The following is a 17859-nucleotide window of genomic DNA, read 5'->3' on the forward strand; positions in this document are numbered from 1 at the left end:
AGCGATTGGGTTCTGGAAGTTTGCAGCTTCTGGAATTCTTTTGGGGCAGACAGAGAGACACCTGCCCCTCTCTGCGGTGCCCAGATGAAATCAGCCTGGCATAGGTTGGGGAGATCTCTCTGCAGCGTGTGGCTCTCTTTTGAGATTCATTTGTGAGTCTTGCTTCTCCCTTATGGTTCATATCTTTTATAAACTTTGATAATTACCATGGGGTCAGGTTAAAGATTTAAAAATAATGGTGAGGGAAAGACATTAGTAAGAGAGAGAGGAGGTGATGAGCAGAGATGGCGAGGAGGAGAAGGAATTCTTCGGGTCTGTATGAAAATTTTAAGCACAACTGGGGAGAACCCCAAGACAAACAAAAAGGCCCTTTAGAGGAACCTACCCCTGGGATGCTGTTCCTTTCTCCACCCCAGATCAGAACCTTCATCACAGCCCTGCCCCCTGCCCACCTCAGCTCCCTGTTGGAGAAAAGACTGTGGCCTTTTCTTCTTGTGTAGACCCAGTCTTTGCCCTAAAATTCTAAAATGCATGGAAGTATTCCATTCTCTTTACACACTACAAGTCCTGTTGAAAAGTCTCAGTCTTTTGCCTAGCAGCACTAAAAAACACCCTTAACATGTGGGGCCTGTGGAAACTGCAACAAGTGACAAAGGTCCGAGGCCCTTTCAGACACTTGCCTGTTCTTAACACAGAGAGAGCTCAAAACATCAAAGAAGATTTAGTACACATATTCCTTAAGCTTTTTGAAAATATCAAGAAAACAGGAATTCTCTTCAATAGCTTCTCTGAAGTCAATATTACCTTAATAAAAAAACTAGAAGCACATTATAAAAGAAAATTATAGACCAATATGTTTGATAAATATTGATGCAAAGATACTCAATAAAATCTAGTGAACTCATTCCAGCAATGTAGCAAAAAAATGTTATATACTGTGATCCAGTGGGGTTCATTCCAGGAATGCTAAGATCATTCAGTATGTACAAATAAATTAATGTAATACCCCGTGTAAATACAAGGAATGATAAAGATCACATGCTGTGTATTAGTTGATGCAGAGAAGGCTTTTGACAAGATTCAACATGTATTTATGATAAAAACTCTTTAAAAAATAGGAATAGAAAGAACATATCTCAAGTCAGTAACAACCATTTATAGCATGATATCATACTTGATGGAGAAAGAATGAAATTCTTTCCCCTTAGATTAGGCACAAGTCAAAGATGTCCACTTTCACCACTCTTATTCAACAAAGTTTTGGAAGTCCTTATCACAGCAATCACAGGAAATAAAAATATATCAAACTGATACAAATTGGAAGAAAGGAGTTAAACTATTACAGTTCTCAGATGACATAATAATGTATATTAAAGTCCTAAAGATTCCACAAAAAAACTTCTTAGAACCAACAAACCAATATCATAAGGTAGCAGGTTACAAAATTAATACACAAAAATCTGTAGCATATCTATCTGTAAATAACGAACTCGAAGAAAAAGAAATTTAAAAGTCAACTCCTTTCAAAATGTGTGCAAAAGTATTAGATATCTAAAAATCAACTGAACAAAGGAGGTGAAAGATTTATACAGCGAAAACTATACTGCTTAAAGAAACAGAAGATGAGACCAGGAAGTAGTAAAATATTCCCTGCTCATGGACTGGAAGAATTAACATTGCTAAAGTGACCTTTCTACCCAAAGCATTATACATATTCAATGTAATCCCTATTAAAATTCCAAAGATGTTCTTTTAAGACTTGGAACAAACTCTACTAAAATTTATATGGAACAACAAAACTTCCAGAATAGTCAAAGCAATACTAAGAAACTAAAAGAAGGTGGAAGGTATTGTGTTTCCCAACTTTAAATGATAAAGCTATAATAATCAAAACTTCATGGTATTTTGCATGAAATGATGTATGCATGGAACTACTATTAATAGTATTGTAAATCAGAATATCCCAATAAATATTTTTAAAATTTCAAGGGAGAAAAAGAACTCTTATCATGAGTGTGTTGGTGCTCTATTGTAAGATCTATTAGTATATAGCACTGTAGCACTGTAGTCCCATTGTTCATCGATTTGCTCGAGCAGGCACCAGTAACATCTCCATTGTGAGACTTGTTGTTACTGTTTTTGGCATATCAAATCTGCCACAGTTAGCTTGCCAGGCTCTGATGTGCAGGCAGGATACTCTCAGTAGCTTGCTGGGCTCTCCGAGAGGGGCGGAGGAATCGAATCCAGGTCGACCGCCTGCAAGGCAAACGCCCTGCCCACTGTGCTATCGCTCCAGTCTTATTAGTAAATGGGACCTTGAAATAGATGGTACCCCTTGAGCAGCTCAGTTATCCAGGGTGCCCCATAGAACTGTTTGTTATTGCTCCCCTAAGACATGATTTGGCCAGAGAGGACCAAGCACCACCAACAAACCTCTTTCATTATCCATAAGGCAAAGTAACCATTCTTGAGTGAGGTTTTGACCTTAGTGGTCAAAGTTCATGAGTTCAACCCTTCACCCCCGCATTACTGCTGCTGACATTTCTGCCGTTAGCGAACCCCAGTGAAAAAACCCCCAGTGAGTTTAAGATGTCACCGGGGTGAGTGTGAAACTGTGAGCCTAATTCCCAGTGCCGAGCACCCTCTCAGTGAGCCTGACCGGCCCACACTCAAGTCCTCAGCCAGGGAGAGGGAAATAGTAGCATCTGGTGTCTGGGAAGGGCTGCCTGTAAGCAGAGGGAGGATTCTGAAGCATTCCAGCCATGCTGACCCAAGCCGGCCCGGGCATGGTCGGGCCCAAGCTCACGGGAGGCCCATTTTTAGCATAGACTGGTTCTAAGGGAATGGTTTGGAGGGTTTCATTTCTTTGAGGACTCTTAGGATTTTTTTTTATATAGGAGAAAATAATCTATGAACTATACCGTCTAGTGTTTTGCATATTAGTCATTTTCTCTCTGTAATTGCTAGCTCCCTGCGAAGCCTCTGTTAATAAATTGCTTCTGGTGAAAAGTTAACAATGACTCTGTGTGGTGACTTCCTTGTTCTGGGCACTAGATGTCACACTAGGTAAGGTTTAAGAAGTTTCTTCAAAGTAAGGTGTGGCACATTGTCAAAATCTTAGCTTTTATGAAAAACCATAGCTCTGTGAGTATGTGTGTGTGTGTGTTAGAAATAGATCATCGCCTTATGTATTAAAAAGATACCCCTTATTTATGGAATATTAAAAAAGGTATTTCTTTCTACAAGCACAGTGACTTTTCTGGAGGCAGGTAGGTAAACAAGTCTGTGATCATTTGTGTTCTGAGATGGGAAAGCACTTTCCCCTGTGAGAAAACACACAAGGTCACAATGTATGAGGGGCCAAGGAGGGGAAAGAGATTGTAGTGATGCTCAGTAAACCCTGAATGATCTCCGGAGGATGTGAATCATCTTCCTTATGTGGCTAAAGCAAAGAAGGTGGGGCAGATGGTGCATGTCAGCCGGCTCAAGCACAACTGTTCTTTGATTTTAGCTCAGAAAAATCTAGATGAAAAGTATAGATGGATATCTAGCTGTACATTATTTTCTCTTAGGAAATATATGCATTTTGATAGATGGCAAAGAACCCAGATCCAGTATGTAAATAGCATGATTATAGACTGTACCTTCACGGTTACTAAAAAACTAGTAAGTTTTTATGAAATATTGAGAAATCACTGGACATTCCCATTTATTCAAGCCTTTTGTTTGTTTGTTTGTTTGTTTGTTTTTCAGTTTGGGGACCACCTCTAGCCAGATATGCTCAGATGTTCCTGGCTTTGTGCTTAGGGGTGACCCTTAGTGGGTACCATGTCTGGGGACCATCTATGGTGCCAGGGGATTTGAAACAGGGATAACAGCATGCAAGACAAGTGCCTTAATCCCTGTGCTATCTCTGATCATCCAGTTTTAGTTTTAGCAGTTAGCTTTTTCCCAAGTAACTCAGTGAAGACATTGAACTTCTGGTGAATATGCTCATAATATGTATGTATTTCTATATGTAATTACTACTGTCAACATCCATAACATTTCTAAAGTTTCAAGAATTTTTAGAACATATATAACAAAGGTGAATCCCATGGGATGTAATTAGTTCTCTGTTTGGTAAAAAACAGTGCCCTGATTTAGATCATTATAATAAATTAAGTGGCAGAATATTTCTTAGATTTGGGATTTCTCCATTTTTCTTACTCAACAGGACAGTCGGTCATTTGAACTGTTTCCTTTGACTAGATAGTTCTTTTTCACTATCAGACCCTGCTGGGGCTTCGGGCTTCCCCACCCCACATATTAATATTGCTGCTGCTTGAGCATTAATAACCAGCAACCGCCCAAATGAATGCTTCAGTTTTCATCCCAGATTGCTAGACATGTGGGGATTGCTGTCAAGCTGAAACCCATGATATTTCCCCTTCAAGAATCCAACAGCTATATAAGATCCTCAGTAGATGAGTGATTTTTAAAAAAATTCAATTTAGGAATGCTAAGAAAAACTAGGACTGGAGCGATAGCACAGTGGGTTGGGCGTTTGCCTTGCACGTGGCCGATCTGGGTTCGATTCTTCCGTCCCTCTCGGAGAACCCGGCAAGCTACCGAAAATACCTCGTCTGCATGGCAGAGCCTGAAAAGCTACCTGTCGCACATTTGATATGCCAAAAATAGTAACAACAAGTCTCACAATGGAGATGTTACTGGTGCCCACTCGAGCAAATGGATGAGCAACAGGATGACAGTGACAGTGACAGTGAAGAAAAACTAGGACTTGACATGGGAACCTACAAACATTGTAGTTTGTAAGATTTGCACTTCTATGTGGCCATTCAGATAACCAAAAAAACAAAGGTATTCTTACACATATTTGGTCTTCAGCTATAGTTCCTAGCTCACAGCTTCTAAAAGTCTTGGACACACACACACACACACACACACACACACACACACACACATGCACACATATGACCTACTGCTGTGATAATGAAGATAACTTTGGGGGATTGTCCAGAGAACTAGTCTAGTGATTGGAGGGTTGTAACCACCAGATCCACCGTGGGGTGGGCCTTGTGTGAGGTTGAGGTGGGTTGTCAATGAAGCAAAGAGTTCATTGACCTCTCCTGGATATTGACATCTCCACAAAATTTTAAGAGGAAAGGGGTTTGGAGAGCTTCCGGATTGGATTGAGAAAGAATGTCATGTCTGAAGTGGGCATGGATAGCTACTCTAGGACTTCCTCCCGTACCTTGCCCGTGGCATCTCTTCTATCCAGCTTCTGGTTCCTATCCCTTCATGTTGGTAGTCTAGGGAGCACATGAGTTTCCTGAGCAGTTCTGTGAGCCACTAGCAAATCAATCAAATCTGAGACTCTGAAAACCTCTGATGTATAGCCAGCTGGTCTGATGGGGGCTTGTGACTGGCACATGAGTCTGCAGATGTGGTCATGGGAGCCTCCAGCCCTCTGGCCAGAAGCCCCGGTAGCTGCCTGCCGCTCGCTCTGTGTGTCTGAAGTTAATGGCCTTATGGAGAGAAAGCCCTAGTCAGTGGGATATACCTTTGTCTTTAGGTAGAAACTGACTTCCGGTAGTGCTGAGCTGAATTCTCAGGCACTCTGTGGGTGTCCCTTGAAGGCAGTCTGCCCATTTTTCCTGTGGAAATTGGCCTGTAGGACACCTGCCATCATTCAGGGCCTCCATGGAGAAACAAAGAATTAAGTGTACATAAGATTACTTCTTTATCAAGGGGAGGGTGCTTTTGTGGGGAGAGTGGGGAGGTAGGAAGTGAGTCACTGTGCTGGACTGTGCATATAGACTATGCCTGCCCAGATGGAGTAAACCAACTGTCCTTCATTCCTGCGACCCCTGCTTAGCTGGTGCAGTCCCCCTCTGCGACTGCCTAAGAAAACTAACGCTCATCCCTTACTGCTCTCAGCTTGTTTTCTTACTAGCCTTTGAGTTTAACAGCTTCACTCCAGACCCTGCAATCTCCATACTAAAGAAGTGCCGAGTCCTTTGAAAGAGCGGGTTGAGGTCTCTCTGATTTCCACAACTATTAATTCAGCAACGGCCACAGTCTGGCTTGCAAGGAATCAGAAAAGAAAATAATATGTACCTGCCTTGAGTTACTTAGGGGAGAAAAAAGAAAAAGGAAAGAAAATGAGGGCGCTGTTCCTCGGTGATGCCTTGGGCTGGGAATCCCAGGTGAAGCAGGAGAAGCAAAGGGAATATCGAAGCCTAGGGGAGCCCCACAAGGGCCCCTGTGCGCACACACCGTGAGCAGTCCCATCACTGGGAGGTTAGGGGTATCTGCGCGGGCAGCGGGGAAACCCAGCACCAACAGGAGCCTCGTCTGAAGGACTGCGGACCTCTTGCCCCCCGCTGCACTTTTCTTTCCAACACATCTATAACTTACAGGAGGCCTGCCGGTGAGGCTGGAATTTGCAGGGGTCTGGGGGATAACTTAAAAGGCGAGATGCATGCTTTGCATACAAGAGTCCCAGGTTCAATCCCTGTCATTGCACTGTCCCCTTCACACCCTTGCAAACCACCTGCAGTGACCCCTAAAGAAGTGTGGGTCCCAAACAAAGAACAAAATCTGTCTGAAAAATAAAATCACTCGAGGCTGACTTTGCAGGTCTGGGGTGGGGGGGCGTGCTGTGTTGTTGTACCTATGTAATATATTTGTATTTCCTGCCAGGTCATGGATTATCAGCGGTCAAGGAAAAGGCAGGGGCCACCCTGCGGGTCCACACTGCCCCTTCTGGCTCCGCTGATGGGACTCAACCTGACGCTGAGCACGAAGTTCCTCAGAGTAAGTGATGTGATTATGTGAGACCCAGGGGTGCACCTGGATTTGGCCTATGTATTCGGACTTGGATGTCTTTAGTACACCCTATGCACAATTCAATTTTCAAGTTCGCAGCAGCAAAATGAGGTCTAACAGGCAGTTTATCTGTGTTGCAGCAGAGGCAGCGCCAGCTCAGAGTCCCACGGAAAGCTCCCCCTCTTCCCCTTCATCTGGGTCTCGGGGCGTCTTCTCGGCCATCACCAATGCGGTCCAGAACACGGTAAGGCACAAGCTGCTTCCCTTGCCTTCCCAATGTCTTCTTTCCATAACTCTGTTGATCTGGTGGTCTAGATACCTCGGAGAAAACATGGCCACGCTCATAACTCTGGATAATGGTTTTGTTATTCTTTTTTTTTTCTTTTTGGGTTACACCCAGCGATACAGAGGCGTTCCTCCTGGCTCTGCACTCAGGATACCCCTGGCGGTGCTCAGGGGACCATATGGGATGCTGGGATTTGAACTCAGGTTGGCCGGGTTCAAAACATGCAAGGCAAACGCCCTACCCGCTGTGCTATTGCTCCATCCCCAGTTTTGTTATTTTTTCTCCTGTAGAGTAGATGTGACCTTGCAGCCAAAATTATAAGGGGTTTCAATACAATGAATTACATTTTATGTGGCAAAGAGAGGAAGTGCTGAGAAGGGCCACTTTTCAGCCAGAGAAAGAGAGGTACTTTCCAGCTGAGATAGAGCCGGCCTCGGACTGGGGAAGGGAGAAGGAGCCTAGAGCCGGCCCAGCCCTTTGACCCAGCTCTAAGATGACCTGTGTCCCTCCACCTTCAGCTAGAGTAATAACAAAGTCATTCCAGAATTAAAATGTGTCAATAACCATAGGAAGGATGGCGGGGGGTGAGGCCTGCACTGGGATAGTGAAGAGAAGTGGACACTAGTGGACACTCTGGTGAAGGCTGTAGTGCTGGAATGTTTTATGTGTGAAAACCTACCAATAACAGTTTTGCAGACTTAAAATAAAAATTGCTTAAACATTATACACATATAGCTGAAAAGAGACCATTAGATAGGGTGCTTACCTTCATGCAGCTGACCCGAGTTCGATCCCTATATGATGTGCTGAGTCCTGCCAGGAGGGATCCCTGACAACAGAGTCAGGAGTAAGCCCAGAGTGTGGAAAAAAAAAACACCAAAAAACCCACACAAATAATAGTAGCACTGTAGCACTGTCTCCAGTTGTTCATCAGTTTGCATGAGCACATACCAATAACATCTCCATTGTGAGACTTGTTTTTGGCATATCAAATTTCCCATGGGTAGCTTGCCAGGCTCTTCCGTGTGGGCGGGATACTTTCAGTAGCTTGCCGGGCTCTCTGGGAGGGATGGAGGAATCGAACCCTGGTCGGCTGCATGCAAGGCAAACACCCTACCCGCTGTGCTATCACTCCAGCTCTCAAATAATAGTAATAATAATAAAAGACCTGCTTTATAGTCTCTAGAGAAGAATGACTATTTGACGTGACAGTAACTAATGAAGCAGATTAATTCAGTGAACTCCAGTATGGCTGTTGAAATGCTCATTACAAAGATTCGAAGATGCATAGAGACAATAATATGATTTGGCTGGAGCCAAAGCACAGTGGGTAGGGCGTTTGCCTTGCATGTGGCAAACTGGGTTACTGGCGCCCGCTTGAGCAAATCGATGAACAACGGGGTGACAGTGATACAGTGATCTGTAAATTCCATAAGTTGGAAGGGGAAGATCCATTGCAGTTGTGTGGTTGGCGTGTGTGTACAAGAGAAGCTGCAAAGAGTCAGCAGTTCTGTTTGTATGAACAACTTATGTAAGTCTTGACTGCTTGACTCTTCTTTTTCAAAAGGAAAATAATAGCTGACAAAGGAATTTGCATAGGGGTAGCTGTATAATAGAACAGCATCTAAAGTCAGTAGTTTATGGAACTCAACCTGCCTTCTGTTGTGAATATACTAATTACAGGAGGCTTTTACTAGTTTCTGAAAGTATGCAAGAACTTCTGAAACAGCCTGCAGAACCTACACATCCAATTTAATAATTCCCTAAATTGGCAAGGATATTTGACGTTTGAATAGACTATAGACTATTGCAAATAATTCTGTTACTTGGGTTAAGGATTTTTTTCAGGGACCAGAACAATAGTACAGTGGTCAGTGTATTTGCCTTGCTTGTGACTGACCTGGATTCAATCCCTAGCACCACATATGGTCCCTTGAGCACCATCAGGAGTAATTCCTCAGCACAATAAGCCCTGAGCAGTGCCTGATGTGGCCCAAAATTTAAAAACTAAAATTTTTTAAAAAAGACTTTTTTGTTCAAACAAAGAGAGCATTTGGGATACTTATTTTTTTCATGTTGTAGATACAGACCAATTCACACAGAGAGAACGAATAAAATGAACTTCAAATATTCTTTGGGTTTTTCTAAGCATCATTTGGCAATAGCATTTTAGGTCCTACAAATTCCATGATGAATGTTCTTCTAAGGGGAAAAAAAACAACATGGAACCCCATGACTTCCCCTGAGGAAAATCTGAGTCTGTGTTGGTTTCCGTACTTGAAATCCGGTGTCTAGGACTTGCTGCTCCAGGGGAAGAGCAGGGGGGCACCTGAATCTCATGCAGTGGTCTCCTCTGCAGGGCAAAAGCGTCTTAACGGGCGGTCTTGATGCTCTGGAATTCATTGGCAAGAAAACCATGAATGTCCTCGCGGAAAGTGACCCAGGCTTTAAAAGGACCAAGAACCTCATGGAGAGAACCGTTTCCTTATCTCAGGTTGGATGGCAAACTTCTGCAATTTCCTGTTTCAGTAAAAACAAGACATTTTTATTGTGTCTTTTTAATGGGTAGTTGAAAGCACATGGTTCAGATCCAATTGACACCAAGTCCTAGAGTGAAAATTGAGGGTTCTCTGCCTTTCATTATAAAGGCGCAGATACCATCCCTGGGCAGGGGTTGGGGGTCACCACCTTAATCACATGATCACTTCCCAGAGCTATCCTGTTGCAAGTTAGGTTTCCACACCGAATTTGAGGAAGGGAGGTTATGACCATTCAATCTTCAGCACCATGGTGAGTATTCCACACAGCTCTACCATTTCCTCACTATGCAGTCTTAAGCCAGTTACTTAACCCTTTTATATTGCAATTAACTCATTCATTCATTGGATATTAGTAGCTGCTGCTAATAAAGCTTTGTTGTAAGGAGTAAGGAGTAAATGAAATAAAATAAAATCTGACTTGTACTAAACACTCAGGAATGTTAGTTACTGCCATTATTATACAGCCAGTATCAAAGTCACTGTCACTGTCACTGCCATCCCGTTGCTCATCAATTTGCTCAAGCGGGCACCAGTAACGTCTCTCATTGTGAGACTTATTGTTACTGTTTATGGCATATCCAATACGCCACGGGTAGCTTGCCAGGCTCTGCTGTGCGGGCGAGATACTCTCAGTAGCTTGCCAGGCTTTCGGAGAGGGTTGGAGGAATTGAACACAGGTCGGCCGCGTGAAAGTTGAACGTACCATTGTGCTACCGCTCCAGCCCAGTATCAAAGTAATTGATAGAAAATGGTGTCTGATTTTTTATCTATAATTTTATTAAAATATGTAAAATGGCCTGCTATCTTTCCTTTCTTCCTTCCTTTCTCCCTTTCTTCCTTCTCTCAGCAGACCTTATGCCACACACTCTACTACTAAGCTACATCTCAAGAATGACCTTCAGGGGCTGGAGCAATAGCACAATGAGTAGGGCATTTGCCTTGCACACAGCCGACCCGGGTTCAATTCTCAGCATCCCATGTGGTCCCCTGAGCACCGCCAGAAGTAATTCCTGAGTACAAAGCCAGGAGTAACCCCTAAGCATCAGCAGGTGTGACACCCCCCACAAAAAAATGAAAAAAAAAAGAAAAAAAAAGAAAAAAAACATTTCACACTTCTAGTTCTCAAGTTTTCTATCCTTCTTGAGAAAAATTATGGGAAGGATTTTATGTTATATTTACTCACAATAATCAAGAAAATTAGAGGCAGAGATAGTACAGTAGGCAGGGCACTTGCCTTGCACTCAGCCAACCCAGGTTTGATCTCGAATCTGTGACATCAGCTGGTCCCCCTGATTTCAGTATGGGACCTCGTATATCAGGGGACAAGAGTATGAGTTGGGTATGTGACACCTGGAAAAGCAAGCTCCATATTAGAGTTTTATATTTAGAAACTTAGATAAATATTAGCTTTTAATTTTCTTGAATATTGTAGGGGGGAGGGCTCGGGACACACCCAACTGTGCTCAGGGTTTAATCCCAGCTCTGCACTCAGGAATCACGTTACTGATGGGACTCGAGGGACCATATGTGGTGCCAGGGATTAAACCCAGGTTGGCCGCATGCCAGGCAAGTGCCTTACTCACTCCAGCCTGAACCCTATGGGTTTTTCTTTAGCAGCTTCAAGATCCTAAAGGAGAATGAGGCTGTCTTCCTGACATAATAAAAAATGGAGCCTGCCTTTCCGTGCTCTCCTTATGACCATGGGGTGGCTGGTGTATCCGAAGTTCTCTCCACTAAAGAACCCTATAACTCGATGCCCTAGCAAACTTGATGAAGTTGTAAAAGATGCTCAGGATCAAGAAAGCAGGGATAACGTGTTGGAAGTGACTGATGGATTTGTGTTCATGCTGTTATCTTTTTAAAAATCTGCCCAAAAACAACTGGAGAAAAATTAACAACATGAAGAGAAATTCAGTTTATAGTCCCAGTTCTGGAGACTAATCTAAGAATTGATTATAGTGAGTGTCTGGAGAGAAATGTATAATGAGTTTATCTTTTATTAATATTTTCATCAAAGCTGTTTAATAAGCACACAGACTCAAATTTCTAAATAATAAAACTCAGATGAAATCAAGCCAGCTTAATTCTGTTTTGAAGCCTGCCTGGTGCAGAAAATGCAGTCAAGCCTGACTTGCTGAATTAGTTTCCCACCGAACATTGACTTGCTTTGTAGAAAAAGGGAGCGTTTTGGAGAATAGGAAGTTTCCCCACACACACAGAAAGCACACAATTGCAAACCACTGTGAGGCTGTGTGAAGCTGTTTTTCTAATCCTGTTCCCAGGTGGAGAATTTTTTAAAAAAATTTTTTTGTTAGTGACACACCATGAGGTACAGTTGTAGATTTACAAACTTTCATGCTTGTGTTTCAGTTATACAATGACCGAGTACCCATCCCTCCACCAGTCCAGATGGAGAATTTTTGCTTCGTTTTGTCATGTACATAATGAACCAAATTGCAGTATTAAAAGAAAAAATGCCAATCGAATCTTCCCCCAAAACAGTCATAATGGAAGAAATTCCAAGGAGAGAGTTCCTCTCAACCCCCATCTTTTTTTAAAAAAAAAACCATGGGAGTGGGGGAGCACCATACCTGCAATACTCAGAGCTTACTCCTGGCTCTGTGCTCAGGGGTCACTCCCAGGGGGGCTCAGAGGAGACCATATGCAGTGCCAGGGATTGAACAGCAATCAATTTCATGCATGGTGAGCACCTAAACTGTCTCTGCCCCTGCATCTCTCAGAAGCAGACGTGAGTGCACCAATCTGTGTCTTTCTGCAGCTGTTAAGGGAAGCCAAGGAGAAGGAGAAGCAGAGACTGGCCCAGCAGCTCCCGGACGAGAGGACTGTGCACTATGGGCTGCTGTTTGACGAGTACCAAGGCTTGTCACACCTGGAAGCCCTGGAGATTCTGTCCAATGAAAGTGAAAGCAAGGTACATGTGTCTGCTGGTCATTTTTAAGTAACCTATTTCCAGATGCATTTTCTCTTTTTCCTTTCCTTTCCTTTCCTTTCCTTTTCTTTTCTTTTCTTTTCTTTTCTTTTCTTTTCTTTTCTTTTCTTTTCTTTTCTTTTCTTTTTTCTTTTCTTTCTTTTCTTTTCCTTTCTTTTCTTTTCTTTCCTTTCCTTTCCTTTTCTTTGCTTTCATTTCCTTTTTCTTTTCTTTTTTTCTTTCTTCCTTCCTTTTTTTCTTCCTTTCTTTTTTCCAGTGTTTGGGTCACACCCAGTGATGCTGCTCAGGGGTTACTCCTGCTTGGGGAAGCATATGGGATGCTGGGGATCAAACCCCCTACCTGCAGTACTGTTGCTCCGACCTCTGTGAATGAACTTTCTAAAATATGAAAGAAACTGGAAATCTGCCTTAAAAATATTTTATTCTATGTTCCTGCACCCTCCCACTTGAGAGCCCTGGCTCCCTAAATTTTTTTTTTCTATTGAGATAAGGTTGATTTACAAGACGGAATGTTTTATGTGTCAGCATACGATATTGTCTAGACCACTTCATTTTTTAAAAAAAATCCACGCCCACTTTCCTTAGTCACTGCTCTTGTTATTGTTACGATAACAAGGGCATGGGGGTCACACACAAGCCTGGCCATGGTGCTTGCACCTGTGATTATGGGGCTCATCAAGTTGCGGTACTTCCATACTCGGCCGTAGAGCTCACTGAGGGTCGCCACCATTGGTTATGGTACTCACACCTCTGCCTGTGCAATCTCTTGCAGCACTAGGTTCACAGACAGCAGAGCTTCCAAATTTGTACTGGACACATGTGGCAGCTTCAGGGATTGAACTCATGACCAATGCTTGCAAGGCAGACTTTCTGAGTCACTGTGCTTTCCCTTGCACCGCCAAAACCTCATTTAAATTGTGCTTATTTATTTGGTTTTGGTGCCATACCTGGCAGTGCTCAGGGCTTGCTCCTGGCTCTGCATCCAGAGATCACGTCTGGCAGGGCTTGTGGGACCCTGTGGAATGCTAGGGATCAAACCAGGGCTGACCCCATGCAAGGAAACACCCTACCTGATGTACTCACACCCGGGTCTCAAATATCTCATTTTTAGAACCTCATTATGTGAAGGTCACAAATCCTATGAAGCCTGATGACCCCTCTGGCTCCATATTCTTTCCTTCCCTATGCCAAGTTGTACCATCCCCCAGCTCCAGGAGGTTTGGTCTAACGCTCTACCACATCTGCAGTGCAAAGGCCAGCTGAGAATCCCGGTTTGGCAGGCTACCCCCATGCCAGAAATGCCCACCAGGGCCTGGCCTCACTCCGTCCCAAGGGAAACCAAGACCTCATGTTTCTTCCAAACTGCAGACTTGAAAAATCTTGCTCTTTGTATCGATATGGATGGGACTAGAGGGTATCATGCTGTGTGAATCAGTCCGAAGGAAAGAGATGGATATGGAATGATAGAAACGAATGAGCTCTCTCTCATATGTGGGATTTAAAGATGCAAAGTAAAGTAACAACAAAGGGCCAAAGGCAACACAGCCAGAGAACTGACCCACACAAATGAGTTGGGGGAGATGAGCAACTGGAGGGAGTGGAAAGTGGGGGTGTAGAGGGCCTTGGGGGTGGGAAGTGGGGACTGGGTATTATGTTGGAATTATGTGCATGAGAAATCATCATTAACAGTATCAATTGTTTTTTAATAATAAAGAGAGAATTGCCCTTGTCAGTTGTATGTCAGCTGTAATATATGCAGTTCTGAAATAGCTAGATCAAAGTTATTTATAAGTCTGGTAAAACAGGAGCAATACAATCACTTCATACTGGTTGATGCCTGGGGCAATTTTTTTCTTAGAGATTTTTTTTTTTCATGTGTGATAACTAAAAAGGTGGTATCCAGATTAAAGAAAAAAATCTGTAAAATTTTAAGGTTCTTATACCATTTTTTAACTATGCGGGGAAATGTTGGAAGGTGGAAAAATAATCATCATACCTTAAATGGCAAATAGAAATGAAAGAACAACATTGAAAAATATTTCAGGTTTTAGTAGATTTCGTTTTATGATTTTAGAACATTATTTATTCACTCACTTGTTAGAACGCCAAGGCCTCAGATGGCAGGCAGGGTCCTCTCCACTCAGGGTTAAAATTCATATGGGGATGCTCCTGACAGAACCCTGGGGTGACCAGTCACCCATTTCTGCTACCCACACTATGACCCCCAAAGGAAAGCCTGAGTAGCAAACATCAGCAAGGTATGATGAGTTTTGAAAAAACAAAAACAAACCTAATACAGATCGGTGTGTGCTTCTATAGCAACACATGCACATAGTCAGTCAGCATGTTTAAATGGCTTTTCGTTGCATAAATGAATCAGGCTGATGTAGGCAGGAGTGTTTTCCCCAGGGAAGCTGCCTCTGGCAGGGGCTATGGGCCAGGCAGCGTTCCATGGGAAAGGGGAAATCAGGGGACAGCAAGCTCACCCTGGACATGGGCCTTAGCATGGAGAAGTGGGTTCTGCCTCTGACACTCTTATATTTGACTCTGAGCGGTTGAGGGATCCCTGAAGCCTTGGGCAGGGAGGGTGAGCTCTGACTTAGAGCAGGTGACTTAGAGCAGGTGGCCAAGAACCAAAGGGCGTGGGGCTACCCATCCTCTTCTCCAGGCCATCAAGTTGCATGTTTCTGAGACTGTTTTCCTTTTCCTGTTTTTTCCCCCTTTCTTTTTGGGTCACACCCAGAAATATTTAGGGGTTACTCCTGGCTCTTCACTGAGGAATGTGTTCTGGCAGTGCTTGGGTGACCATATGGGATGCTGGGGATCAAACCCGGGTTAGCCACGTGCAAGGCAAATGCCCTCCCTGCTGTACTGTCACTCTGGCCCCTCTTTTTCTGTTGTTTTTTTCTTCCTTCCTTCCTTCCTTCCTTCCTTCCTTCCTTCCTTCCTTCCTTCCTTCCTTCCTTCCTTCCTTCCTTTTCTTTCTTTCTTTCTTTCTTTCTTTCTTTCTTTCTTTCTTTCTTTCTTTCTTTCTTTCTTTCTTTCTTTCTCTTCCTTCCTTTCTCTTTCTTTCTTTCTTTCTTTCTTCCTTCCTTCCTTCCTTCCTTCCTTCCTTCCTTTCTTTCTTTCTTTCTTTCTTTCTTTCTTTCTTTCTTTCTTTCTTTCTTTCTTTCTTTCTTTCTTTCTTTCTTTCTTTCTTTCTTCCTTTCCCCTTTGTTGTTGTCCATGTACTATCCAGGACATTTTTTTTGTGGTTCACTGTTAAATGAAGATTTTTTTTAAATTGAACTGCAAAACCATGGAGCCAGGAATATAGCGCAAGTGGTTAGAGCACATGTCTCACATAAGGGTTAGATTGCATCTCTGGCACTGTTTGACCCCGGGGACACCACTGGGAGTGACACTGGTGTTCCCTGAGTACCACCGGAAGAAATCTTTGTGGCAGTGGGAGACATAGTACAGGAGTTAAGCCTGGCTCATGGCTTGACCCATATTCAATCCCCAGCACCCAAGCCCACTAGGAGTGATCCCTTAGCACAAAGCCAGGAATAATCCCTGAGCAACTCACAAACACACACACAAACACACACACTCCAAGAGAAAAATAATGCTTTCCAGAAAACATTAAAAGAATAAAAATCCCATAGTATGACTGTGCCTCAGAAGACATAGGGAAACAAAAATGTTATGTGTGCATGTGCATATTTTTACCATGCTGTACTCTGAGCCATGCATCCAGGGATTGCCTTTGTTAGCTCTTAGAAAACTGCTGCTGGGGGCTGGAGCAACAGTACAGTGGGTAGGGCATTTGTCTTGCACAGCAGCCAACCCAGCTTCAATCCCCGGCATCACATATGGTCCCCTGAGCACCATCAGGAGTAATTCCTGAGTGCAGAGCCAAGACTAACCCCTGAGCATAGCCAGGTGTGACCCAAAAAGCAAAAAGAAAGAAAAAGAAAACTGCTACCAGAATCCGGAAGTCACTATATCGTGCTACTTAGGAAACAGACCTGAAGCACAGGGGTATGAGCTGTGCACCCAGACCCGAGACCTGAACATTGAGCATCAGATCCAAAATGAAGGTTTGGCCAGACCCTGTGTCAGGCTGTTTCTGTCGAGGCACCCCAGAGGGGCCTGGTGAGAACCCTCCCCGCCCCAAGGGATGCAGTCCTGGCACCTGAGAACCCCCAGAACTCAACCACCGCCCTGCTCACGGCCACGCTCCACACGCTCAGGCCAAGCCTCGCCCATGAGTAAATCCCCAGACAACTCAGGTATGCGGGACTTTGTGACTGAAAACTCTGGGTTCAACGGAACCAGGAACAGGGATCCTCTGCCCTTATCCCCCTTTCTCCAGCAACTCAGCAGTCACGCCCATAAGCCACCTCTGGCTGGTGCCAGATAATCTTGTCACCAGCCTCCATCCAGAGTCACATGTCCTTCTCTCCCAGAAGGGAGCATGACATGACACTCACCGGAACCATGCTGCCGGACCCCGAGCCAGGCTGTTTCATTCAGGGTTCCCCAAGCGGGGTGGATGAGACCCCTCCCTGCCCTAAGGGACCCAGCCCTGGCAGCCAAAGACCTCCAGAACTCAAACACTGCCAAGCTCACGGCTGCTATCCACACACTTGGGCCAAGCTTCACCCATGAGTGAACCTATTCCTGAACCATGCAGCTGTAAATTCATACCATTCACTACCCATACTCCAAGAGTAGCGCACCACATTTGATGGGGTTCAAAGTAGGAGGCAACCAATCTTAGAAGGAAGTATTTTTTTTTACAGATACACACACATGTATATATGTGTGTATACATATATACATATATATGTATATATATATATATATGAACACACAAGACACAATCTTTAATGACATGTTAGTGATCTCTTATTGAAGGATTTAATGGCCCCTGGGTGAAATGCAACAATCTTCACATTATTTCCTCTAAGGAAGCTTTTTTGCAGCATTTTCAGTGGTTTTTTCATAACAAACAATGCAAAATACATCATTTCAGTTCTGCTTTGGGGAAGGAGTTGCGTTTTTGGATGGAAACATCTGGGATATAGTGGTGGGATGGTGTAATAGTGAGTGGTGGGATTGGTGTTTGAATATTAAGTGTAATCAAAAATTGTGAACTACTTTATAAAATAAAAACATTTAAGAAGACGAAGGCTTGGAGGTGGTCAGAGCAAGAGAAGGGACGCCACCCTCCAGGTATGCTGGGCCCCACCTGCTCATGCTTTGCG

At 43.7% G+C, this 17859-nt stretch overlaps 1 protein-coding gene across 1 annotated transcript in view; it reads left to right on the forward strand.

Moving 5' to 3' along the window:
• FAM114A1 (family with sequence similarity 114 member A1) overlaps nucleotides 1–17859 on the forward strand; it is a 68789-nt gene that overhangs the window by 23121 nt on the left and 27809 nt on the right. The window contains exons 4-7 of the mRNA XM_055139372.1: nucleotides 6706–6819; nucleotides 6972–7075; nucleotides 9477–9611; nucleotides 12437–12589. Of these exons, the coding sequence (XP_054995347.1) occupies nucleotides 6706–6819; nucleotides 6972–7075; nucleotides 9477–9611; nucleotides 12437–12589 (506 nt within the window). The remainder of the gene's footprint in view (nucleotides 1–6705; nucleotides 6820–6971; nucleotides 7076–9476; nucleotides 9612–12436; nucleotides 12590–17859) is intronic.

The sequence above is a fragment of the Sorex araneus genome, chromosome 5, assembly GCF_027595985.1.
Source record: "Sorex araneus isolate mSorAra2 chromosome 5, mSorAra2.pri, whole genome shotgun sequence".
Classification (NCBI taxonomy): domain Eukaryota; kingdom Metazoa; phylum Chordata; class Mammalia; order Eulipotyphla; family Soricidae; genus Sorex; species Sorex araneus.